The sequence below is a fragment of the Ceratotherium simum genome, chromosome 12, assembly GCF_057802395.1.
Source record: "Ceratotherium simum simum isolate JZ-2026a chromosome 12, ASM5780239v1, whole genome shotgun sequence".
In the NCBI taxonomy this organism is placed as follows: Eukaryota; Metazoa; Chordata; class Mammalia; order Perissodactyla; family Rhinocerotidae; genus Ceratotherium; species Ceratotherium simum.
In genome coordinates this window covers 38,979,282-39,006,234 of record NC_141911.1, presented here as the reverse complement: position 1 = coordinate 39,006,234, position 26,953 = coordinate 38,979,282, and the positions used below count along the sequence as shown (strand labels likewise).

The 26,953-nt window shown below is 40.2% G+C and overlaps 1 protein-coding gene across 6 annotated transcripts in view; it reads right to left on the bottom strand.

The window, feature by feature from the left end:
- The window catches only part of SLC10A7 (solute carrier family 10 member 7), a 242,193-nt gene that overhangs the window by 44,341 nt on the left and 170,899 nt on the right, over positions 1 to 26,953 (bottom strand). For all 6 annotated transcript variants that reach the window (XM_087437561.1, XM_087437559.1, XM_087437562.1 and 3 more), the window contains 2 exons: positions 23,813 to 23,848; positions 4,245 to 4,328 (listed from right to left, as the gene is read on the bottom strand). In XM_087437561.1, the coding sequence (XP_087293687.1) occupies positions 4,245 to 4,328; positions 23,813 to 23,848 (120 nt within the window). The remainder of the gene's footprint in view (positions 1 to 4,244; positions 4,329 to 23,812; positions 23,849 to 26,953) is intronic.

Here is a 26,953-nt window from a genome sequence, read left to right as displayed (position 1 = left end):
AGCCACGGGGCTGGACCCCAATGATGAAGTTTTATCATCACTACAGATTAAGGAAAATATTTTCAGCTCACCCTGCATGGTCTTTTTCCTCTCCCTCTAGTTCCATTGATTATTTAAAAGGTAATGATAAAGTCTCATTTTAAAAGATGCATATAAAAATCTATAGACATGTTTAGTCTCATAATGTGGCAGCTCTAGTTACAATTGAGAAACGAGGCTACCTTGCCCGGCATCTGTTTCCTCTGAAGTGCTACATACGAGCACTTCTTACAAGGTCCTCAAAGATCACCTTACAAAGTTTAGGTGAGTCAATGGATTACAAATAAATACAGAGATAAACAAGCAGACAAGGTCCCTGGTCTCATAGAGTTTACATTCTAGTTTGAGAAGATAAATAAAAAGAAAAACAACAAACAAATAAACGAGAAGCAGATAATGATCCATACTAAGCAGAGGTTTAAACTGGATGATCTGACAGTGACCAAGTGGCTACTGGGTAGCCCCTGGAGGAGGGTGAGGAAAGGTCTTTCTGAGGAGGTGAAAGGTGAGGTGTTCCAGGCAGAAGGAACAGCCAGCGCCAAGGTTCTAGGCGGGATCAAGGCTGGCGTGTCGGAGAAACAGAAGCAGGGTCAGTGAGACCTGAGTGTAAGGGCAAGTGGGGGAGTGTTAGGAGAAGTAAGAGGGACTTGAAAGTAGAGGACAGGGCAAAATAATCCTATAAGGAAGTGGAGCAGGGTTTCTGGGAAGTGTTGAATGACATTTTAAATTTGGCGTCATGAATTTAAAACAAGATGAGACCAATTACATGTTTCTCTCTAGCAAGGCCGGAGATCTAGGGAAAATGGCTGCTGGGGGCTCTGTGAGGGTAAATTCAGAGTTTTCTTCAGTCAATCTTTTTATACAGCTTACACCCTACTATTGAGTATGCTATTAAATATAATATAAGTCTCTGCTTCTAGGAAGCTCACAGATAAATTATAATCTCTCCTGACAAATATTACGAATCAAGTACCATGGGAGAATTGGAACCTGGTCTAGGCCAGGGGAGTCAGAGCAGGTCCACTGCATGTCAGAGGGCATCTCTGTACAGAGTCTTAAGGAATGAGTAGGAGTTTGCTGGCAGAAAAGGTGGGAACAATAAGATGAAAGGCATGGAGCAGTGCGGGGCACGGTCAGGAGAGGGAGTGGTGCGCATACAGCCCCCCAGAAGAGACGCCTCTATGAGGGGGATGGTGGGAGGCGACTCTGGAGAGTACGTGGGGCCAAACAGTGAAGGGCTTTGTGGCCCACACAGAGATAGACGACAGGGAGCCAGGAGGGAAGTTTTTCAGGAGAGGGATAACATAATCTGATTTGTTTTTTAGGACTACCCTGGAGGCAGTAAAAACATGAGATAGGAATTGGAAGAGACAGCACAGAGACTAATTTGGGAGGTGCAACTGTTTAGATAAGAGATGATGAAGGTGTGGCATCCTCTCTGGCAGTGTGAATGAGGCTGCAGATGCCAGATCTGAAAGATTTCTGAAGCAGAAATGGTGGCATTTAGTGACTGCCTGCATGTAAGGGAGTGAGGATGTAAGGAGAGGGAGGAAGCAAAGTGGTTTCTAGATATGGAGACTGGGGGTGTGATTGTTAATTCCTAAGACTAGAATACAAGAGGGGGGCAGATAAATGCAAACATAAAGGTTGTTCTCTTTGAAAAAAGCCATTGAAGTACTTTGGTACTAGAGTACTTTTAAAAAACCACCTATATTACTTTTTGACTACCTTGACTGCTTTATAATTTACTGTAATACTTGATTACTGGGCATGCAAAGGATAAGCAATCTAATAATTCATTGTTCTCTCTGGATAAATATTCTTAATTACATAAATTATGTAACCCTATATATTAAAAAAAAAAACCACTGAATAGCTTAGACAAAGGGTTTTTTTCCTATATGTTTTAAGCCAAACATTTATTGTTAATAGAGATTTCTTCAAGATTGACTAAGAGAAGAATGTATGTGCCCTGAGTTATTATATGGAATTATTTTCAGAACCAAGAAAATAAGTTTGGGTTTAAACTAATACTCTGCACATCTTAAACTGTGGCTAGAGCTGAGAAGGGCAGGCGGGTTCTGTTATGCCTCTGTAAGACACAGTACTTCCCCTATAGATCACAGAATTCCTCTCACTCATTCACTCCCTCCCTCACTCACTCAACACATAGTTACTGGGTGCCTATGGTCTGGGTATGTAATGATAAACAAAACAAATATAGGTCCTGTACTCATGAAGCTGACAGTCTAATGGAGGAGACAAAGAGTTAACAAGAAACAGAAGATAAGTATATATTGTGACAAAGGCCAAGAAAGGACTCAAACAACATGCTGCAATGAAGAATAACCAGGGAAACACACTTCAGATAGATGGTTCAAAGAAGAGACGAATTAAAGACTTAAATGAGCAATGAGTTGGGGTGGGAGGGTGGGTAGAAAGACATTCTAAACAGAAAAATTAAGCAGGAATTGAGAAGAAGCCAGGGAGGCTACAGAATAGGAAATGTGGCAAAGAGGTTAGAGGGGTAGGTGGGGGATGTAATATTTATTCAGAATATCTGTTACGTGAGCAGCAGTGTGGAAGAAGTATTGTTTTCAAGTATCCTTTTATATTCAATTAAATGGTATTCTTTGAGTGCTTTTAAGTCCTCCCCTTTTACCCTAAATTTAGTCCCTTTTCTAAGCAGAAAATTAAAATTAAAAAAAGATTAGTGCATGAGTAGTGGATGCAGTGGTGTTCCACCCTGATCCATCTCTTCAGGAATGAGGTGCCTATTCCCACATCTGCAGGGCATGTTGGTTGACTGAAAGGTCTCAGTTGAGCTCCTCTTTGGAAACTGCCTTCAATTCAGTTGAGTTCCTCTTTGGGAATTGCTGCCAAGAGAGCAGACTCACCCAAGGTCATACCTCTCATGGGGAGTGGGATCTAATGACTGGTCAATGCAAGAGTATAGAGACCAGGCACTCTTGTTAGGCAGGACAACACTGAGGGGTCATTCCACTTGAGGCCTTTGCTGGGACGGCATCACAGTTCAACTCCTCCCTCAACCCCAGCCAACTTTTTTCACTCTCCCAAAGGTGTTGATCCTAAGGGTGCTCCCCAATAAACTCCCTGCATGGAAACCTCTGACTCAGAGTCTGTTTCCCAGAGAACCTAATCTAAGACAACATGTACGTATTACATGTCTATACATATATACTTTTTTATAGTTAATATTTCAAAGAGTTGCTTCTTAGTATTTACAGGGAATTTGAAAATGATGTTGATAGACGCTCTAGAGCACTTACCTGTGTCAGGCTCTATGATGACAAAAACTTTATATGCATCCATACTACATTTAATCCTCCCAACAACCCTTTAAGATAGGTACTATTATGTATTATACAATTTGATAAATTACGAACCTGGACCTAGGGACATTAAATGACTTGCCCAAGCTCACATACCACGTACAACATTGAACTAAGAACTAGAGTCTAGTTGCTCTTAAACCAACATCTGTGCTCTTAACTATCTTAATATACTATATTCCTAAGACTCACTCATTTTAGCAGTACATTAAATTCTGCTCTGTTACTGTGGCTACCGAAGATTAAAAAAACAACAATCTTGTTTTTAAGTTTATATGCTTATAGTTAAATTATATGCTCATTATTAACTTGTAAGAAATTAAAATATAAGAATTTTTTCTATTAGTCTAATTCAATAAGAATGATAAAGGAAACTAAACTTTCTAAGATCTAATTTTAAGAGCTAATAAGATTAAATGTTAATTTTATCAATTACATGATCACAAATATGACCACCACTGTTGGAGAAGTCTGTGAAGCAGCCAGCCAAAGACAGATGCTTGTTCCCAACAATGGTCATAAATGCTGAGACCTTATGGGAAGTCGCAGAATAAGGTAATGATTTGCTAGATGTTTCCAAGCTAGCTACACAGCTACAAAAAAGGGAAAATAAATTTAAAACACCAAGATTCTGTGCAGGTGTCTTTATATATAGCTATCTGTAAAGCACATTGATATTAATTAAAAAAAATTAAAAGATGAGAATATTGTGATTGATGAAACTGTGTTTCACAGTCTTATATTTTCATTTAATTGTCTCTTCCTCTATCTTTCCTCTCAATTGTCCTGACGTTGCATAGGAATTAAAATTTGATCTATAAAGAAAAGAGCAGATAGAATTGGAGACCTTACCTGCCCAATAATGAGAGGAACCACAACAGTCATAAAAAGCTGAGAAAAAATAGATGTAAAAGGCACAGAAGAGGATGAGCCAAGCTGTAAAACAAGAACATAAGGGGAGTTAGAGTTACTTTGAATCAGTTATCAAATATTGCTGTTAATTAAATAATGCAATAAATGAATTCTCTCAGATGCACCCAAAATTTGACAGCTATATACAAACAAAAAGCAAGTGAAGTTACTTTTAATTTTCTAAATTTAACACAAAATAGACTGTTGAGTAGTTTAATTTATAATTTCTAGGGGGAGACTAAGATTCAGGAAAAACGATAACTATTGTTTTGCAATGAACTTAAATTGCTTATTATTATTATTATTATTATTATTTTTTTTTTGTGTGAGGAAGATCAGCCCTGAGCTAACATCCATGCTAATCCTCCTCTTTTTGCTGAGGAAGACCAGCTCTGAGCTAACATCTATTGCCAATCCTCCTCCTTTTCTTCCCCAAAGCCCCAGTAGATAGTTGTATGTCATAGTTGCACATCCTTCTAGTTGCTGTATGTGGGACGCAGCCTCAGCATGGCCGGAGAAGCGGTGCGTCAGTTCGCGCCCGGGATCCGAACCCGGGCCGCCAGTAGCGGAGCGCGCACACTTAACCGCTAAGCCACGGGGCCGGCCCAAATTGCTTATTATTAAATACATATCGAAAGATTAAAGACATTCTGTGTTCATACTGTCTATAATCACATGCCATGATATTTCACCTATACTCATAGTGATTTCTATTTCACATGTCTGCAGATACCTAACACAAACAAGTATGTCTCCTTATTCTCTTTTCGAGATAATATATTTTTTTTTGAGGAAGATTGGCCCTGAGCTAACATCTGTTGCCAATCTTCCTCCTTTTTTTTTCCTTTTTTCTCCCCAAAGCCTCAGTAGATAGTTGTATGTCATAGTTGTACATCCTTCTAGTTGCTTTATGTGGGATGCCGCCTCAGCATGGCTTGATGAGCAGTGCGTAGGTCCGCGCCCAGGATCGCAAACTGAGAAACCCAGGCCTCCGAAGCAGAGCGCGCAAACTTAACCCCTTCACCACTGGGCCAGCCCAAAAAAATATCAAGATAATATTTTTATTAATGCAAATAAAATAGTTTCTAACTTTCCTACTCCTTCAAAACAAAGGCAATGAATCTTATATCCTTTAAAATTTATTCTTACACAAAATCTATGGAGTGGGAAATACTGAAACAACTTATTTTTCAACTTAAAATTTCAATATACCTCTCCTAAATCTGTATGTCCTAACAGTGTTCATAATTCCTATTTTTTCTCCCTCCTCACTTTTTGGATCTTTCTTTGCTAATGACTGAAATCTCAGGTTCATGAAGATTCTATCGCCAGCAGGACAAGTTAGTGTTTATCTATGAACACAGTCACACACCCACATTAGCCTCAACCACCAAGAACTGCTGTCTTCCTATTAACTTTCTAATGGTTTTCAAAACCTCCTTCCGGTTTTCAAACCTTTCTGGACAAACGATAGCCTGTTCCATAGATGTTATCTCTTTTATGACGCCCTTTTGCAACCAGGTTCTCCCAAACCATCAATAATGATCTCCTTGGCCCTTGGAATTTACTTCATCCTTCTCTTGCAGACCAAACCTCAATTTTCATATTTACTTAAGTTTAGTTAAACTTGGAAATACCTTTCGGAAAATAATTTTTATGAAAGACATTGAGGTGGTAATGACTGAGGGCATAGAATGTTAAATAAATCAAAAATTTAGATAAATGAAGTCAATAGCTCAGAATGAAATGATGTAGGATCAGTGTTTTCACTAATTTCTGATATCTGTATGAGCTAGCTTACCAAAATTTTTTCTACACCCTGGTGTATTTTGTAAAATTCTGTCCCCAATCCTCAGCCCCAATCTATGTGCACTCAAAATGCCAAGAATGTATGTCCTGCCCATCAATGGCCTGCATTAACAAAAGCTTCAACATTGACCACTGGCTGTCAGTTTAACCCATAAAAATTGTAGCCTCTAGCCTTTTCCTCCATAAGCAATATAAACTAAAGAAATAAAGACAGACAAGCAAAAACAGTCAAACTGGTGAAGAATACATGGATCCTGGTGTGTTAAATGTTACATGGCTGTTAGATGTTCCTTTTTATGCAAAGCAAGAATATTAGAAGCTAATAATTACACCCTATTTTAGAGCACCTATGTCCTTGAAGCACAAGGTATTTACCAAACATATTCTGTCCACAAATATTAACACTAAGGATGCTCCCGAGGCAAGAATTGAAAAAAAGAAAATATATATTTTACAGAGAAACTGAAGGCACTGGATGAATAAAAAAATGAACAAAGTTTTTGGGGCCAGCCCCGTGGCATAGTGGTTAACTTCGTGTGCTCTGCTTTGGCAGCCCGGGGTTAGTGGGTTTGGATCCCTGGCGAGGACCTACACAGCACTCATCAAGCCATGCTGTGGTGGTGTCCCATATACAAAGGAGAGGAAGACTGGCACAGATGTTAGCTCTGGGACAATCTTTCTCAAGCAAAAAGAGGAAGATTGGCAACAGATGGTAGCTCAGGGCCAATCTTCCTCACCAAAAAAAAAAAAAAAAAGAACGAAGTTTTCAAGTTCAAAAACATCCAGCTCAACGCTCTATCCAGAAAGTTCACAATATTTGTAGAGAGACAGTAGGATTCAGGGTGATAACCTTCAAGTAAAAGGTGTTAATTCTTGCTTGGGATCCCATGAGTGATCTCACACATCTCTGTTCCTCTTCTAGCTCAACTTTATTAAGTTATTTAATATGTTTTTAAAATGTTTCAATGAATAACCATATCAAGCTATATTCCCTCTGTAAGCCCAGGGCTTAACCCAGAACCTGGCACAGAGAATACGTTTGTAGACAAATAAACCTGTGCAGAATGAACAAATGAAGTAATTTGTAACTATGAGGTGCTAAAAAGTGACAAACTCTTATTCAAAATCATATCTCTCTTTTTTCTAAAGTTAAAAAAACACAAAACTTAAGTATATCTAAAAACCTCTTATTATTGTGATATTTATACAATCACTTGGTATTATTTTTCACACTGCTTATTTATCATTAGTGACACAATTAATTCTAACATGCACCTAGAAACAAAGGGCGTCTAGTCACGACAAGAACTATGTGAAGAAAGGACATGCACACGTGTGTAAAAAGCAGCGTGAGGGTGGCCTGCGCGTGTTCTTTGCCCTTGGTTCCCCTCCATCCCTCCTCCTCAGCTCCTTAATGCCGTTCTGGAGGGGAAGACCTAAAACTGATAGAATCCCAACTCTGGAAGAGACTTGTAGTCCCATCTCTCTTTTTAAAGATGTGAAGACTGAGGTCCAGAGAGAAGTGACTTGTAATTAACATCTCTAATACCTGCACTATGATGTGAAATTGGCTGTGCTTCTCAAACACATATAAGCAACTCTTTAGCTGAATCTGCTCTGTGATAATAGTTCTCCTACATTGGGGAGGCTTGTTTGTTTAACCAAAAAGTATTACTGCAGAGCAGTAAACTCAGAGATCAAATGGAGAGAAAAGTTAAAACATCACTTCAGGGCTGGCCCCGTGGCTTAGCGGTTAAGTGCACGCGCTCTGCTGCTGGCGGCCAGGGTTCGGATCCCGGGTGCGCACTGACGCACCGCTTCTCCAGCCATGCTGAGGCCGCGTCCCATGTACAGCAACTAGAAGGATGTGCATCTATGACATACAACTATCTACTGGGGCTTTGGGGGGAAAAAATAAAATTAAAAAAAAAAATCACTTCATTTATTAAGTGAATTTTGGGAGTTATTTTTAATCCCTGTTCTATCTAAAAGATTGAACTTGGAAATAAGAGAAGTAAAGAAAACGCCTTTCAACTTTGGTTTTAAAGAATATTATGTGTTTTAAATTCTCCATCCATCACATAATAGATTTATCTGCATGTTCAATGTTTGGAAGCCTCATGTACCTAGAAGACAGTGGAAAGGGCTGTGGGGTGAGCGGGAGGGTGTCTACAATCTCCAAGGTCCCTTTGTCCTCTAAAAGGCCTATAATCTCTGAGCCACTTGATTAGGAACACAAGTTAGAGCAGCCCTCCTCCGAGGCTTTGTCAGATCACAGGCCAGAGCAAGCTAGCCAGGGATGTAATTTAACTGGGTACATGAAGCCAGGGCAGGGATGCTGGGGAGGAAATCCCACGGGATGGTTCCCTTAGAAGTGGCTTTGACAGGAAGGAAACCTCAGTACTGGGGTCTAATCTGGCACAAGTCTTTTCTTTTGAATTGGCCACCAGACCTGTCTCTGTGGCCAGAGTGAAGATGCAGAGGTACCCTTGGGGAAGATTCTGATGCTATGAAGTATGCCCTGGCATCCAGAAGAAAGAAGAGCGAGCATCTGGCATACAGCAGCATACGAGAACATGACGAGAAAAGTACAAGACCCAATCATTTTGTATGCAGAGTTGATTTTACCTAAAGCAGAAGGAAATGTGCTGCCTGGATATTGGGTTCTTCATACTTTAATGAGGAACTGTCATGGTTTCTATTGCAAAGACCAATGTGTTTGTAAGAAGCATCAATAATTTGCACATTTGGATAAAGTTGCAAGTTCAGGATAAGCTTGTATCAAGCAAGTGCTCTGGCCTTCACTGAGCCACACAGATTTAGAGGTAATAGGTCTCATACTGCCAACCCATGCTTTCAGATACAGCATGTTCAGCAAACAATCCAGTCATTGGCTAATTTCTTGCAGGAATATAATGCTTTAAAGCAGAGAATTCAAAATTAGGTTTAGTTGTTTTAATATCTTATGCCGAGAAGAAATGATTCAGTGAAAATTAAGTATGTGGGAATTGAGGACCTTTGTGTTTAGTCACTCAAATAATTACTGGTCCTCCTGTGAGCCAGGGGCATGTTCTAGGCATTGGGGATCTAACAGTGAACAAAACACAAAACCCCTCCTCTCCAGCTAGTTAAGCATAAAAGTTGAGGTCTGTAGGTGGGTCCACCCATCACCAAGTCAGATCAGCAGTGCTCCTTTCTATGGAATGTCCCCCCCATTTATAACTGGAAAAGTTCTAGTCTTTTTCTAAGACTGAGTTCAAGCATCACTTCTAGGAATTCTTTCCAAACCCTCCTCCCAAAATGCAGACTTGGCCACCCCCCCTTTTGTGGCTCTGTGTTTCCACTGTACCTTTCAGCATCCTTGGCTGCTGTTGTTTACAAATCTGCCTCTCCCAGTAGACTGTCTGTTCCTGAAGGTCAGGCACAGGGTCTTACTCATGTTTATATTCCCAGTGCCCAGCAGAATGACTACACTTTACATCTAGGGCAGTGGTGCACAAAAGTGGTGCACATCAGAAACACCTGCAGGGCTTCGGAAAACAGAGATTGCTTGGCCCCACCTTCAGAGTTTGATTCAGAACACTTGGGAAGAAGGATGGAGGAGGATGGTGACAGTTGGCATTCTAATAAGGCCTCAGGTAATGCTGATGCTGCTGAGCTGGGGTTCACACTTTGAGAACTACTACTCTAGTACATAGTAAGTGCTCAGCAAATGGGAGTTCAATGAATGAATGCCCACAATACATAGGTAGAAAAAGAGGCTTGACAATGTTCTCTTTTCTTTCTATTCTTCCAAATACAAGTAAGCTACAAGCCCTACTTAATTCACAGACCCAAGAAAGATCACTAGCCTGCCGTCCCAACCAATTGTCTCCTATAATTTCAATAGTGGCAACATTTATTGAGCACTTCCTATGTGCCAGCCACTGCTCTACATACTTAATGTGTGTTGAATAATTTACTACTCACAGCAACCCCTTCAGGTAGGTCTTATTAGTACCCCATTTTCATGTGAGGCAACAGTGGCACAGATCAGTTAAACAACTTGGACAAGGTTCACCATGGCTAGCAAGTGACAGAGCCAGGTTCTAAACCCAGAAGTGTTGCTCCACAGCTCTCACACTTAGTGCTTACACTCTACTGCATACTAATTACCAGAAGGTACAGAGCAGTGAAATGGGGAAGTGGGCAGGAGAGGAAGCCAAAACCGGGCTCCCCTCTTCTTGCCCCTGTGAGAGAAAGAGGGAGTGTGTGTGTGTGTGTGTGTGTGTGTGGCTGCATGGAGCTGGGGAGCTGGAAGGCAGGCAGAAGCAAGAAGAGGGAGGAAGAGAAAGAAAAAAAGCGGTGGGGGAAACTTGATAAGCAGAGGTTGATGGTGCAGCCTTTCTCAACTGGGGTTCCGGATTTGAACCATGGGACACAGAAAATTACCTGAGTGACTATTTTCTCAACTCTCTCAAGGATGGTACATAACTAGTACCAAGGTAGATGCTCAGAAACAGTTAATCCAGTATACACAGTGGATGCCTTAAAGCATTAGGACTGAATTCTCTAACCTGGCAGAGAAAGGCTGAATGGAAGTAGGATTGGCTGCTATCAATTCATTCAATTTAGAAACTATTTGATTTGGAAAGAATCTGGGGGTCCAGTCAGTAAGATATTATGAGGCCAGACTAACCAGACTCAGAAACACAAATAAGAACCAATTCTTGATGAAGAGACATTGACTGTCTGTAAAATCATAGTTATCAACCGACAGCTAGAAAACAGATGGTGCGTTTTAAATCACTCCTGTAAGTGAGCTGACCTGTAAATTGTCATTAATGCACCAGGTCTTCACTTGCTCTGCTGTGTAATCAGCCTTTTATCTCCTACCAGGGAAATCCATTAGCCACAGGCGTCTCCTCTATTTGTGTCTCTTCGCAGCTATTAAAACATTATTGTATTAAATAATTCACCCTTGATGATTGGTCTTTGCTTTCATTAGCACCAAATTCAGGGAAAAATAAGAATAGATATTTACAGTTTATATTGTAGAATGACGAATGTTAAATCTCTTTTGTGAGAAAATCAGCAAGAAGCCGCTTCAGACCTAGAGCAGGATTTGTTCACTTCCTGCCCAATTTCCACCCTGCCCCCATCGCCCACAGAGCCCAGCCCTGGGGTAAGGGAAAGAAGGAAGGGACTTGCTTGCTACTGGATCTAACTTTCTTGTCCCCACACACAGACACACTCATATATACCCATCTCCACGTTACAAGGACAAGCATTCAGACAGAAGAGAGAGTGTCCCCAGGTCCCAATACCCCAGATCCTTCTAGATTTCCATCTTTCTCCAGAAACTATAGTTCAGCCTTTCTTTCATCCCTGCTGCCCCTTCTCTCACAGGGGTACTTGCACACTAAATTGATTACTTACACAAAATCGATGACTTAAATGTACACCAGCTGATAGGCTGAATGTAAAAATGACTATGATTTTTGTCAAAATTAAGAATATGACTGTTAATCAGCCATATTGATTCAGCTGCATGTATCAAACTAAAATTAGGTTACTGCATGGAAAGTATATATTTAGTAGAGAAAAGGATCCTTTTTCTATCTAGATGCATGGTAATTTTCCTTCTCTGAGAAGTAAAGAACAAAATAATCTTTAAGTGACTTTTTAAAGGTAAAAAATTATGTGAAACATTTCTTTTTGTTATGTGTTAATTTAAAATGTAAGATGAAAAGGTTACCTTCCAATAACCAATGGAAACTATGTACAATTGTAAGTTTTGGTTACTCAAACCACATACAAATTTTAGAGAAATATGCCCAAATGAACTGTAAATTGGCTTATCATAACCCAAAGAGGAAAGCTGTGGGGACATGGAATTCCAGGACATGGAGGCCTGGAGATAGGGATACTCAGAGACAGCTAGGGACAAATTTGCTCCTAATTCCCTGACCACAGGATTTGGTCTTGTCAATCTGAATTTGCTTCAGGAACCAAAGAGCCCACTGTTGCTAAATAGTCCCTTAAGTAAAGCAAATGTTTATGTTCCTCCAGAAGAGCGTTCTAAGCTTGGGGACCAACAGGCAAGGGTGGAGCAAGGAAGCAGTGTCCCGCTCACTCTGGCTGGACCCTACCTGCTGAGGGAGCACCAGCAGTAGCTGGTGTTGGGGAGGGAACCGAGAGGCAAGGGAAAAGCTTGGTTAAGACAGTGCCGCGCCTGAGCTCATCCAGCGTCACCACCTCCTTTAGGTTCATCTGGGAAGTCCCAGACCAGCAGTAGAGTTGGTGTCTCTGGGTCAGTGGTCCTTAAAGGGGGAGGGAGTTTATCAGTGTCACCTCTAGAGCATTCGAAGATGGCTTACCAGACGCTCCCGCTAGCCCATTATGGTTTAATAAGGTCTAGGGGGAGCCCTGGCACGAGCACTTACAAAAGATTTGACAGATTATTTTGCTTCACAAAATTCTCTCTGTGTGAGAACCACTTCTGCACGATTTACACACGCAGTCAGAAGATAAGCCACTCTCAGGTTCAAGAGGAGGAGATTCATCTTCACTTGCTTTAGGAACAAACACTCCTGGGCACAAGGTGGAGAGAATGGTTCAGTGTGAAGTAACTGGGGCAATCAAATGGACAGTTTCCCTTTAAATGCTTTACGTCTTATTACCATTTTATACATTGCACACACGTGTGACATCAATTATGCAACCTTTGCATAATTGATGCATTGGGAACATATTATAAAAAATAATCAGAGTATTATACATGACACTAATGGCTGTATTCATTGTTTTTGTTTATATTGATGGGATCAAAAGTTGAAGAATTTTCTATGACAGGTAGCCAATTACTAGGGAAACTAATGATAATTGTAGCCTCAAAAGCTGCCATCAATCTCTCTCCCCCACCTGGACCTCTCTTTTCTATGAACTCCTACGAAACTCAGTCTCAATCATAGTTTAGCAGTTAATTTTTCCTCTAAATTTCTCTCATATTCTTTATTGTTGTTTACCCAAATAAACTTTCAGTTTCTTCAAGGCAATAATTATGCCTTATTCTTTTTTGTCTTTCCTATGTTTCCTAGAATACAGATGTTCAAGAAATAATAATTGAGTGCTGATAATATGTCTTAAAATAAACTGTGTCTCCTAAGAGGCATGCTTTGTAAGCATAACCTGGAAGGAACACTCAAGGGGAGGCAGGCCTGGCTGAAAGGGCCTTGTGTTCTTTACTTGTGCAGTCTCAAATGAGTTCACAAAACCTCTTAGAACCTAAGTTTTCTTCTATAAAGTGAGGATAATATTTATGTCTAAAGGTAGTCATGCTCTTCACATGGGATTATGTATAAAGTACGTATTATAGCTACTCAATAAAAATTACGTTTCCTCTTCCTTCCATCTCCCCTTGCAGAAAAACAAAGTTTCTAATACAGTGTTGTGGGAATTCAAGCCTATTGGATTTAAGAACTGCTGAAATGGAAAGTAACAGAAGACAGTCAGATCAATGGAACATATAGTTAGCCTAGAAACAGAGCCAGGTGTGCATGCATGTGAATGTACATATGTGTGTGTGTGTGTGTATGTGTGTGTATATGTCCAACTATCACAATGCCTTATAAATATCTGCTTGAGGAGGGGCTGGATTCCTAAAAAATCAAGTCATATGAAATCATTTGATACAATAGCTGGGCTAGTGGTGCTCCCACTTACTTAAGGGGGTACTCACATGGTACTGAATGGGTCAGCATGTAGGTGAATGTTGATCAGATATCCTAAGGTATTGATGTGACCTTCCCCCACATATGAAGATGGTCTGGTCTATAACTCTGAGGACATGACTTTCAGCAGTGGTCAAAGTCTGGACCCTACACGTTTCCAGAGGCCTTGATGTTCAATGACCTTTATGGCTGGGGTGGAAACGAGGCCTTGATCTGTCGTTCTAGTGGCACAAGCTCAAAGTGTTACTGACCTTCCCCTGCCAAGCATGAACTTATTTAAATAAATTGGTGGTCTACAGAATTATCGGGCTTGAGTCCGTGAACATGATCTGTAATATATGAATTCCTGAGATCGCAACTGCACAGAATTAGACTGACCTGTTCTATGGTGTGTACACAGTTATCCCTGACTTCCTTTCTCTAAACTTCCAGAGCGAGTAGGAGAGAAGTTTAGGCATTACTTCCTTTCATTCCTCAGAGCAAGCAAGATGTAGTTGGGCAGAAGATATGAGGTAGCTGCTAAGGAGACTTCGGGGGAACAGAAATCAAGGGAACAGGAGCTTCACACTCATCACACTCTTCTTCACTCCAGCCTGATGGTCTGTCCCAGTGCTGTTCACCAGGACTTCAAACGCTACTGGCTGACTTCATGGCCATAGTGCTTAACTCAGCAGTATGACCTCTTCATCTTAACTACCACACTACACTATGTTTCAAGTTTTAAAATCTCTCTCCTTCAGTCTTCTCCATTATTTGCTGCTGAATGAAGACTATAATAATGGCTGGAAAACATAGTGTAAGTGATAAACCACATCAAAGGAAAGGGAAGATAGGCAAGTTTTTAAGTGATGTCAGACATAACAGAGAATCAGAACCACGCATATGAAAACATCTGAAGTAAGCAGGAGATCCCTTGAGAAATATTAGAAGTTTCCACCAACCTTCTTTCTCCTCAAATTAAAAGTTTCCTTTCAGTATAAAATCCATTGTAAAAAAGAAAAAAACGCACTTCTTCCATGAAATGAAATGTTTTCTATTTTAATAATCTCCTTTGAAATATTATACTTGTGATACAATTTCTACCTTAGATTTTAATTATCTTTAAATGTATTCTATTTTCTCTATTAAATCATAAATTCTTTGAGGGAAGGCTCAATGTCAGATTGATCTTTGTCATATTCACTGTGCACAGTAGGCATTCAAACACTGAATAAAAGAAGGGATGTTTTGTTTAATATTATTGAAAAAACTGAATTACATTTCATAGCAAATACAAAGTAAGATTTTACCAGTCAGGCTGAGATCTTAACCTTGTAACCATTCATTTATCATCTGAACCACTCTAATCATTCATTACTGACCCACCTTTCTACTCCCCTCCTTCCGACAAATATTTATTGAATATTTGGCATCGGAGATAAGGTAATGAATAAGGCATGCACCGTTCCTGGCTTAGTAGAACTTAAAATCTAGTGGATGCTTACACTTGTAACACTGTTTTTTGTAAGGAAAATTAATATGGAATTCCAAGTAATGAATTTATAAGTGCAGTTTTTAAAGCTAGACAAGGCCTTAGTTTATCCTCACAGATAGGAACTCCATGGACTGATGCATATCCACTGACATAATAAAGACAATAATTTCTGACCCTGCCAATATCAGAGGTTATCAAGAAAATTGAGGCAATATAGGTAAAAGCACTTTGAGTCTTAGGAGCAAATGGTAATATTTCAGGAAGTTTCACTGCTCTCACTGGCAGCCATGGTAAACATTGCATTTGTTTACATATGAGATTATAAGATTATAGATTATATAGATTATATATGTATTATAGAATCTTAAAGTTTTGTTTTAAGACTTAGCCCATCATTAAGGTCTGAATGAGTGGGACTGTTGCTGCATTTCAGATAAGTGCTTTTGCAGAATCTTGACATCCTTCTTGGAATTATTTTCTATTTTCCTTTATAAAGTGTCAAATTTAAATAATTAGCACGTGCATGGTTCTTTACAGTTTACAACATGCTTCCACACATGCTTCCACATAAATTAACTTACTTCATCTTATCATAATCCTCATTTTACAGAGGTAAAAACTGAGGCTGAGAAGGGTTAAAGAAAATCCACTGTTACAGAACTGCTACTGGCTGCAGACTGGACCAAAATTGGATGCTTTCTCACTATACTGTGCTGCCTCTCTACAAACAGACTGTGAGGGAAAGTGAAGTCAGTCCCTTCAAAATGGCTTTACAATAAGGACTGTGTGTCTGAAGGCAGAGCATGTAACAAGGAAATACTAGTCTTAATAGTAGCCCTAACCCAATTCTCTGGACAGATGCATCCATCCATCTGTCCAGCTAAGATGCGATAGAGTAAGAAATATATATTCGGTCTTCGTCTCCAGTTTCTGGCACAGAGCTTCTAAAACTCTTGTAAATTCCTGAGTGATAGGGGTGATAGGAGTTTCTTTTAGTATAATATTTGATTTTTGTCCCCAGTTCCTGGTACAGAAGAGTTCAGAGAGCTCCTGGATTGGTGAATGCATCCACATGTAGGGAGAATAGTGCACCCCAAACTCCATGGGGACAGAAGCTCCTGCACTTGGGACCCTTCTAGACCTCATCCTATGTTCCTCTGCATCTGGCTGTTCATTTGTACCCTTTATAATATCCTTTACAATAAACCAGTAATAGTAAGTAAAGTGTTTCCCTGGGTTCTGTGAGCCATTATAACAAATTATTGAATCTGAGGAAGGGGTTGTGGGAACCCCTGAGTTGTAACCAAGTCAGACAGAAGTGTGGGTAAACTGGGAACCCACTACTTGCAGTTGGTGCCTGAAGTGGGGGGCAGTCCTGTGGGACTGAGCCCTTAACCTGTGGGGTCTGCACTAAGCCTGGGTAGTTAGCATCAAAATGAACTAAATTGTAGGACATCCAGTTGGTATCTACAGAGAACTAGAGAATTGCTTGGTGTGGAAAACCCACAGATTTGGTGTCAGAAGTGTTGTGAGTACAGAAACAGTCTTCCTTTACCAATCACCCATTCAAAACATGTTTTTCAGTGGCTTCCATGGCAAGGGACTATTTTGAGCATTGGAGTGACAGTAGTGACCAAAACAGATAAAGTCCCTGCTATCCTGTGATGCTTACATTGTAGTTGGGGAAGACAAATAATAAACAAATTAACAAATGATTAAGATGTCATGTGATAATAAATGCCAACAGGAATAATCAAGCCTGGTAGGTGGCGGGAGAGTCATGGAGTATATTATTTCAAGTGAAGTAGTTAGGAAAGGGCTCTTTCTTAAAACGACATTTGACCAGAGACCTGATGAAAGTAAAGGAGAAAGCCACATGGATGGATATCTTGGGGGGAAAATCCAGGCTGAACCAATGCAAAGTGTAAGGACTCTGAGGACGGTCCTTGGTGCTGCTGGACCATCCCACTACATTTGCCCATTCCATTCACTCTCCCACCTAACTATTTCCTATCTTCTCTCTTATCAAATCTTCAACGTCTCCTTGCCTTTCTTGTCTGCCTCCCCAACTTTACTTGCCTTTTCACTGAGAAAATATAAACTTCAGAAGAGAACTTACACAAGCTCTTATAGTTACATCAACTAATTTACTTGCATCTCTGCCCATATACCATGGCTTCTCTCCCATTACTACGGATGAACTATCTGTGCTTAGGAGACCACACTCCTCCTTTATGCACTAGAGCTCACCCCCTTTCTCCTACTCAAGGACATGGGTCCATGAATTCTCCTTTCTTTTTTCTGTATCAATTTATCCCTCTCTTACTGGATTAATCTATCAATACAAACATGCTAATTATCATTTTTTTTTCTTATTTATTTTTTTCCCCCGAAGCCCAAGTAGATAGTTGTATGTCATAGCTGCACATCCTTCTAGTTGCTGTATGTGGGACACGGCCTCAGCATGGCCAGAGAAGCGGTGCGGCCGGAGAAGCTGGGATCCGAACCCAGGCCACCAGCAGCGAAGCGTGTGCACTTAACCGCTAAGCCACGGGGCCGGCCCCCAAATATGCTAATTATTTTCCCAACTTAAAAATAGAATCCTCTCTTGATCCTACATTAACTTTGTTGCTGGTCCATTTTCTGCACCCTTTATAGAAAAATTCCTCCAAAGAATTAATGATTACTACTGTCTTTAAGTCTTCCTTCATGCATTCTTGAACTGACTTCAATTAGGCTTGCACTTCCACAACTCTGCTGAAATACCTGTAGTTAGGGTCCCCGGTGACCTCCATCTTGTTAAAATCAACAGTCAATGCTCAGACTGCATTTTATCTGAACTATTACCAGCATTTGAAGTAGTTGACTACTCTCCCTTTTTTGAAACACATTCCCTGCTGGGCTTCTAGGACACTAAAATCTCTTGGTGTTCCTCCTAAGTAATCTGGATATCCTTGATCTTCTTTGCTGACCTCTTAATGTTAGAATGCTCCAGAACTCAGTCCACTGATACCTTTCCTTCTGTATTCTCTCTTGGTGATCTCATCCAGTCTAACTTAAAATCCATTTCTATGCTGACCTCTCTCAAATGTGTATCTCTACTCCAGACCTCTCCCCTGAATTCCAGATTCATATAGTCAGCTGCTTACTTGACTTCTCCACTTGCATGTCTCAAAGGCATCTTAATCCAAATACATCCAAAGCTGAACTCATTACGAGTTCCTTCAACCTGCTTAACCCTATCTTAGTAAATGGTAACTCCATCCTTCCCACTGCACAGGCTTGGAGTCATCCTTGACTTTTTTTTTCCTTTTTTTTTTGTGAGGAACACCCGCCCTGAGCCAACATCCAATGCCAATCCTCCTCTTTTTTACTGAGGAAGACTGGCCCTGGGCTAACATCCATGCCCATCTTCCTCTACTTTATATGGGACGCCGCCACAGCATGACTTAACAGGCAGTGTGTCGGTGCGCGCCTGGGATCTGAACCAGCGAACCCCGGGCCACCACAGCAGATATCCTTGATCTTCTTTGCTACTTCTAACGACTTGCGCCACGGGGCCAGCCCCCTTGACTTTTCTTTTCCCTCATAACCTTCATTCAGTCTCTCAGTTCTTTCAAGTTCTACTTCCAACTACTCCCCACCAGATTTACTCAACCATCCTGGTCCAAGCTAACAGCATTTCTTGCCATAATATTGCACTTGCTTTCTGACAGGTCTTCCTGTCTCCACCATGATCCCCTTACAATCCATTCTCAACCCAGCATCCAGAATCATCCTTTTCAAAGGTATGTCAAAACATGCCATTTCCTTGATCAAAAGTCTTTTAACGGTTTTCTGCCTCTCTCAAATTAAAATTCAAAGTCCTTACAAAGGACTTCAAGGTCCTACATCATTTGGCCCCTGCTATAACTTTGACCTCATCTCCATTTATTCTCCTTCTTGCTCACTCCATTCCAGCCACACTGGCCCCCTTGCTGTTCCTTAAGGACCTGAGGCACACTCTCAGGACCTTTGCACTTGCTTCCTTCCACCTGGAACATTCTACTGCCAGAAGGCTCATTCCCTTATCTCCTCTAGGCCTATGCTCGAATATCATTTTCTCAGTGAGTCCAACCTTGATCATCCTATTTAAAATAGCAACCCCCCAACCCACTCTGGCACTTCTTATTCCCCTTCCTTACTTTTTCTCTTTAGCATGTATCACTCATCTCATACATTATATATATATTTTTTTTTTAAAGATTTTATTTATTTTTTTGCCCCCAAAGCCCCAGTAGATAGTTGTATGTCGCAGCTGCACACCCTTCTAGTTGCTGTATGTGGGACTCGGCCTCAGGATGGACAGAGAAGTGGTGCCTCGATGCGCACCCGGGATCCGAACCCGGGCCGCCAGCATCGCAGCGCGCGCACTTAACCACCAAGCCACAGGGCCGGCCCTATATTTTTACTTAGTTGTTGGATATTTCTTTCCACTAGTATGTAACCTGCATGAGAACAAAGATGTATCTGTTTTCCTCATTGCTATATCCTTGGTACCCAGGAAAGTGCCTGCCTACATATAGAAATAACTCAATACATATTATTGAATGAGTGATGAATAAGTTTAAACAACTTCTTTGAGGAATTTTGCTATAAAAGAGAACACAGAGCGCAGGTAGGATAAGGTAAGATTTAATTTTTAAGATATATAATATTACAGAATGCTTATATGCTAATAGAAATGATCAGCAGAGATAGAAAATTTGATAATATAGGCAAAAGAGAGAAATCTGTGTGAATCATATTGTTAAGTAGGTGGTAAGATGGCACAACTGGAGGGACTTGCCTTAGATGGGAGCAAAGACAGTTTATCTACAGAAACAGGAGAGAAGGCAAAGAATATAGATGCAGGTAGGTGGGATCTTGTAAAATTTCTCTGATTGCTTCTAATTTCCTCATCAGCTAACTTCCTTTCTGTATCAGTTGAGATGAAAAAAGAGGCATTGGAAATTTGAGAGGCAAGGAGAAGGTGTGAAATGATTTTCTAGAGGGTGGGAATATGAACAAATTAGGGGAAGGTAGTAGGATTGCCAGGCTCACTTACAGTTAGTTGTCGTGAATTTCAAATGAGACCAGTCAGCATGATAGTGTGTGCTCCAGTCATGTTTAGGTACATATGCAGGAAGGTATAGAGCTGGATTGGGCACTTTACCAGCCAAATAGGAGCAAGGTTGTTGATGATGTACACAATAAAGTAATTATAATGATGGGCTGTGAGATCTAGGCTAGGTAAGATGGGATGTGAGGGTAAGGGGGTGAGGGTAGGGTGTGTTAGATAGAGGCATTGTTAGGGTGATAAGGTAAATAATTGGTCGCTCTAGCAAGTTTGAAGAATTTTTAATTTGGGGAATAAGTCACAAAGATAGGAGTTGCTGGTAAGAGAAGACATTTGAAAATAGGATTATGGAAGGATGCAGTTATTGGCAGTAATAAAGATAGGGTCTGACTATAGGGGTGGTTGGCTGAGATGAAGTGGAAGGCAATCCTATTGGAGAAGAGGTCAAGAATTTAGAGGCCAGGGTATTGGGAGGATCAACAATGTGAATATTGAAAACATCAAGAATTAATCCAAGTGTACTGTTAAAAAGACGACAATGGGAAGATGCTACCATTTTTTTGGACTCATAGAGAGTGACCTGGGGTTCTACTGATAATTAGAACAAGGAGCAGCAGCAGGCAGTATAGGCAGATTGGCATAACCTTCAAAGGAATTAGGGAATTTTATCGAGAAGTCATGCAGAATGATCTGGAACTGGTAATGAGGTACAAGAAAGACACCTTACCCATTTTCAGTGCTCAGTGATATGAAAGACGACTATCAGAGGATAGGTTTCAGTTGAAGGAAGACTGTGAAAGGAACATTCTGAGAAGAGGTTAAGAATATAGGGAACTGAGATTCCATCAGCAAAAATGGCCTGTACCAGCTACTACACCTGAATATCCAGAAATTTCCATTTTCAAGATACGATTTAAAAAAGACAATTCAATTTTCAGGGGTTGTATTAGTTTCTTTGGCTTCTGTAACAAAATACCACAAACTGGGTGGCTTAAACAACAGAAATTGTTTCACAGTTCTGGAAGCTTTAAGTCTGAAATCAAGCAAGGCCATGCTCCTGCTGAAATCTGTAGGGGAGAATCCTTCCTCTTCTCTTCTAGCTTCTGATGTCTGCCAGCGATCCCTGGCATTCCTTGGCTTGTAGATGCATCACTCTAATCTCGGCCTCCACCAGGACATGGCGTTCTCCCTGTGTGTCTCTGACTCCTCTTCTTGTAAGGACACCAGTCATCCTGGATTAAGTGCCCACCCTACATCAGTATGACTTCATCTTAACTAATTACATTTGCAATGGCCCTATTATCAAATAAAGTCACATTCTGATGTCCTGGGGGTCAGAACTTCAACATATCTTTTGGGGAGACACAATTCAACCCATAACAGGGGTACTGATAAAAAATACTACTTCTTTTATGGAATGTGTTCATATTTTAAGTTCTTCAGGTTTTGTCCTGCTCAGTAAATGAAGCCTGGTAACTCAAGTGTTTAAGCAATTCCCATTGTTTGTAAAATGCACGACAACCTAAACAGACAAAAAGTGTTACATACTGTGCATGCGATGTAAGGTCATATAACACAGAAGTATCTATTGATGTTGTGTGATGATTCCATTGAACCTATTGGGACAGCCCAGTTAGCTCAGCAGGGAAGCATTACACTTTGAAGTTGAAGGTCTTGGCATCTCTTTCACTATTTAAAATGTTGAACCAACTAAAGCTCACAATCCTATGGGTCTAAGAGTGGGGGACAGCTTGCAATAGCATGATGTCATATTAATCAGCTGAGAACATTTCTTGCTATGGCATGGAGACGGGAAGGAGAGGGAGAAAAGTACTCATCTGATTCTTTAGTCATGAGCCGAAACAGGGTCCCAGAGACTCCAGACTCTGAGATATTCAAAATTGCTACCCTAGGTCTCAGCCCCTTAGTTGTGGTTGTGACTTCTCTCCTGTTCTTCTTAAAAGAGTTACATGAGTAAGAGATGCCACTCTTTTGCAGTGGAGAAAACCTAGGCTACAGAGCCATTTATTGCACACTTACTAGATGCTCAGCTCTATACTAGTCCTCTGACCCACTGCAAGTGGGGACCTCAGACTGGGCTGCATCCTGTGCCTGTTGGGGACTGCTCTTGGCAAACTGTGATCCAAGGTCTTGGAAAAAACACTGAGGGATGATCCCAGTTCCTCCCATCTAGGGAGCAGGTAGGTAAATACCAAGTCTTTTTTTCCAAACAAATACAAATCAATATTCACCTCAGTTTCAATTTGACTCACTGCAAATTCTGAATTGATGGACTCCACATTAACGAGGTTTGTTATGCTGAGGGAAGTGATCTGATTATTTGACTCTTCTTACCTTGTCAGAATGGAGCTAGCATTTCAGAAGGGATGGTAAGGCAGAGGTTTATTACTTGAAAGTAATGTCTTTCATGAAAGATGCAGAATACAACTGTTTAGTAGTATCTCTCTCTCACTCTCCACTTCCTACACAGCTTGTAAGAAATGAAGTCCCTCACTCTATTACTCTAATTGAATTCCAACTTGGGTAATTACATTATAATTAAATAAATTTTCCCCATAGTTTTAACTCACTGACAAATAGTGCTAGTCAAACACCAACATGTCACTCCCAGAAACGCATCCCCACTCCATTTCAGTGATGAGTGGAGTGATTTATATTTGGGAGATGTGTGTATGAAAAATGCATAGTTCATAAAATATTTTAGGTATCATTCATGATTACATATGCTTTTCTCAGCATGAGATAACATTAATTTCTATTATAATCTTTCATCTAATTTCTCATATGCTTAGTGCCAAAAGAAATAAGACAGTTAATTAGCATTTCTTATTTTCAGAATGATTTTGCTTAGTTAACCAGTAGCTTGCAGTTTTTATTTCTAAAGCACATTTCATTATCCCTGGGAGACAGACTGGCATAGGTGTTATTGTTTCCCATTCTACAGGTAAAAAAATCGAGGCAGAATTTCCCCAAGTGAGGAAGCCAGTTACTATCAGTTCTAGCCTTGGAACCTAAGCTTCCTCTGGTCCCCTGGTCCAAAGCTCTTTCTATCAAACACGGTCATTAGCAATCACTTTAGTTTTACTAATGAGAAAATAAACAGCAGCACATTTGTGACCAATGTCACAGGTCATTAATTTATAACAATTAATGATTAACCAGGAGTCAGAGGTCTAATAACTGAGTCCTGATACTGTCCTTGGATCATGAGACCACAGAGATTCTTTGTGTCTATATGTTATTACTTGGTGTAGCTCAACTAGAAGAACAGTTCAAAATGTGATGCAAACTGGTGCAAAAGGATTCAAATTTCAATTTTATTTTAATGACCTTTCTTAAAGTGTTGTAGATGGCTTTTAATAAAAAATATTAAAGACAACATCAAAATACTCACAAAAAGCAGCAGTAGCAGGGGTGTTATAATGATGCCCTGAAAGAAATAAAAGAGATGATGATCATTTATCAGCTTGAAAAGCAAGACACTTTCTTTGCCATTTTAAACTCTGATGCGTGGAAATGCGTATCTTTCTCACTTCCATTTAATAAAGTCTAGAAGATAAACAAGACGGAGCTCCAATCTTGGCCCTACCATAATGCCTTAGCATCTTTATTACAATTATTTGTATTTAGCATCATTAAAAGTACAACCACCAATCCTCCTTAAACTTGTCTTCCCTTTTTTGTTTTTTTTTGGTGAGGAAGATCAGCCCTGTGCCAACATCTGCCAATCCTCCCCTTTTTTTGCTGAGAAAGACTGGCCCTGGGCTAACATCCGTGCCCATCTTCCTCCACTTTATATGGGACGCCGCCACAGCATGGCTTGCCAAGCGGTGCGTTGGTGCGCGCCTGGGATCTGAACCGGAGCACGCGCACCTAACCGCTTGCGCCACCAGGCCGGCCCCTTGTCTTCCCTTTTTAAAACTTAAGTTACCTTCTCCATCGCATATATATCAGTTGGGTGGAAGCTGGCAAGCTTTCTCACTCCAAGGCTTTCAACTCTAACTTGGATAAAGTGCCCCTTTTCAAGAGAAGACAGGTGGTTTAGTCCCAGTTGGAGTCTTCTCCTGAGCAAAGACCACGTCAGTTGTGATGAATGAGATGTCATGATTTTGTAATGTGAACTGATCTCCCCTAGGAAATGAGCTGGGATCTCAAAACTCATTTCACTTGATTAGACTCCATGTCTCCATGGTGGAAAGCAAGTCTTTCATCTAATTCAGCCACATAGGACCACCTCGGTCCCTCTGCCTCCCCTAGGCAGAAAGGAGCAAAAGATTTGTTTTCTGCAATGACAGGGAACAGTTTGAGGCTGTTGTCAATGAGGCAGGATACAAGCTTTTAGGTTCCTTGAAGGTAAATCTTTAAAACAAGGTGTTTGAGTTGGGAGTTAACATGACAGGTTTCAGTTTTAGAGAAGCAGATGATTATTCGTCCCTCTTAGTTCTTTCTTTAGCTCTCAACACTACATTATGATTTATACAAGACAATGCATTTCATATTTTCATTAATGAATTCTACTTGGAACTTTAAAATTCCAAAGAGTTTATGTCTGGGTGTGTGTGTGTGTGTGTGTGTGTGTGTGTGTGTGTGTGTGTTTGTTGTATGAAAAGAGAGAGAAACAGACAGACAGACAGAGACTGAGCCCAGGATCTAGGTCTGGGACCACTGCATTACTTTTGGAAAAAAGTCCTTTTGATATTTATATGCAGTCCTTTTGTGATTACAGTAACTAAATTCTCTTGGATGTGGCCCAAGAGAGAGTGGCTTACCTTATATGACACTGCTAATATGACTTTCTTAGGCATATATGCACGTGGATATTCACATACAGGCTTGTTTTATTGTTAAATAATAGAATAAATGCTTCTTTATTGTGCAAACATTTGCAATTGGCAGTAGAGAGTACAACATTTTAATTTAAGTGTTTTATTTTTTAATCTATTTATTAAAACATGTATTGTGGCTTATCAACTCCATTGGTGTCTAAGAAACAGGTTTCATCAGCACATTTAGGAGAATCAAATGTGCAAGCTGCCAAAATAGTTTTTAGAAGCTACTGCCTGTCAATGACATGGAAAATAGTCAGACTTTAGGAAGAATTTTAAACTATACTAGGCTATGTGGAAATGAAAATATCTGCTGTTTCAGTCTATGTGGGAGCTAACCGATTTCAAGTCAATTTGTTTAAACATTTATTGAACGTCCACCTATAGGCCAGGCACTGTTCCATTAAATAGAAGAGTTAATGGAAACTGATCTGGCAGAAAGGGGATAAGGATATTCCAGGAACAGGGAAGGGCATTCACAAGGCTATAAAAAGTTGAGCAGGGTGGGAAGAAAAGCATGAAGTGGAGAAGTCAGAGACCAGATCACCAAAGGCCTTGTAGGCCAGGAGAGGGGGCTTGGACTTGATCCTACTAACAATAGCAAACTATTGAAGAACTTAAAGTGAAGGTATAGTAAGTTGGTAAATAATTTAGTATATGAACAATGGATTTGACTTAGCTTATAACCTAATGAGTTTTACCTTTGTTATCTATCAATTTACCTAAATTCAGATAAAAGAAAATAGAAACATATTAATTATGAAATATCAATAGCACTAATCACACTTCTGAGAAACAAGGTATGATATCCACCATAGGAAAAGAATTTTCACCAGGAAGAAGGTTGAGCATTGTCACCACTCTGGGGACATTTGTCCTGTATTAGAGGAGTCGAAGCCACCCGGGTGTCACATAACACATGGGGACCCATATTCTTCCTGGTGCCCATTAATTTTCCTTTGCAATAGTGGAATAGTAATAGTATTAGTAGTAATACCAGTACTATTAATGGTATTTGCTTCAGCACTTTCAAGCACATTTTAAAATTTGACCCTCCCGTATTGAAGGAGTTAGGTTACATAATAGCCCCATTTTATAGATGAGGAAACTGGGTTCAAAAAAGCCAAGCAAGCAGCCCAAAGTCACACAGTGAATAAATGCCCAAGCTTGGACTTGAGCCTGCTCTGTCCAATTCCGAATCCAAAACTGACTCCGTGACACCACTGGTCCCTGGGTAGCAGATTTGAGCAACCAGTGCAGTTTTCTACAGAGTTATGCTTAGGATATACATGTAGTAATTATTTGCTGCATGATCTTGGTCTCGAGTTGATAACCAGTTCTCAGAGATGACCTTATTCTGGAAGGCAGAGCACTATTATCTGTAGGTTTTCCTGCCTGAATATTTCAAGCATATAGTCACCAACATATAATAGTTTCTTTGCAGTTCTTCCAAGAACTTACAATATTTGTTCCTAAAATAATGAAAATTTCCTAGCGAATGGTATGTATTTTCTAATTCTGGATCGAAGATTTCTCATTATTTTCTCAAAATGGCTGTTCTAGTTCATTAACTAAGAATGAATTGTTATATAACGCTGAAACCTGCTTTTCAGTTGTATTAGGAAACAAGTCAGCTACGATGCCATTAATACTGACAAGAGCACCATAAAGTTTTGGGGAAGTAGTTATAATTATTACTAAAATAATAA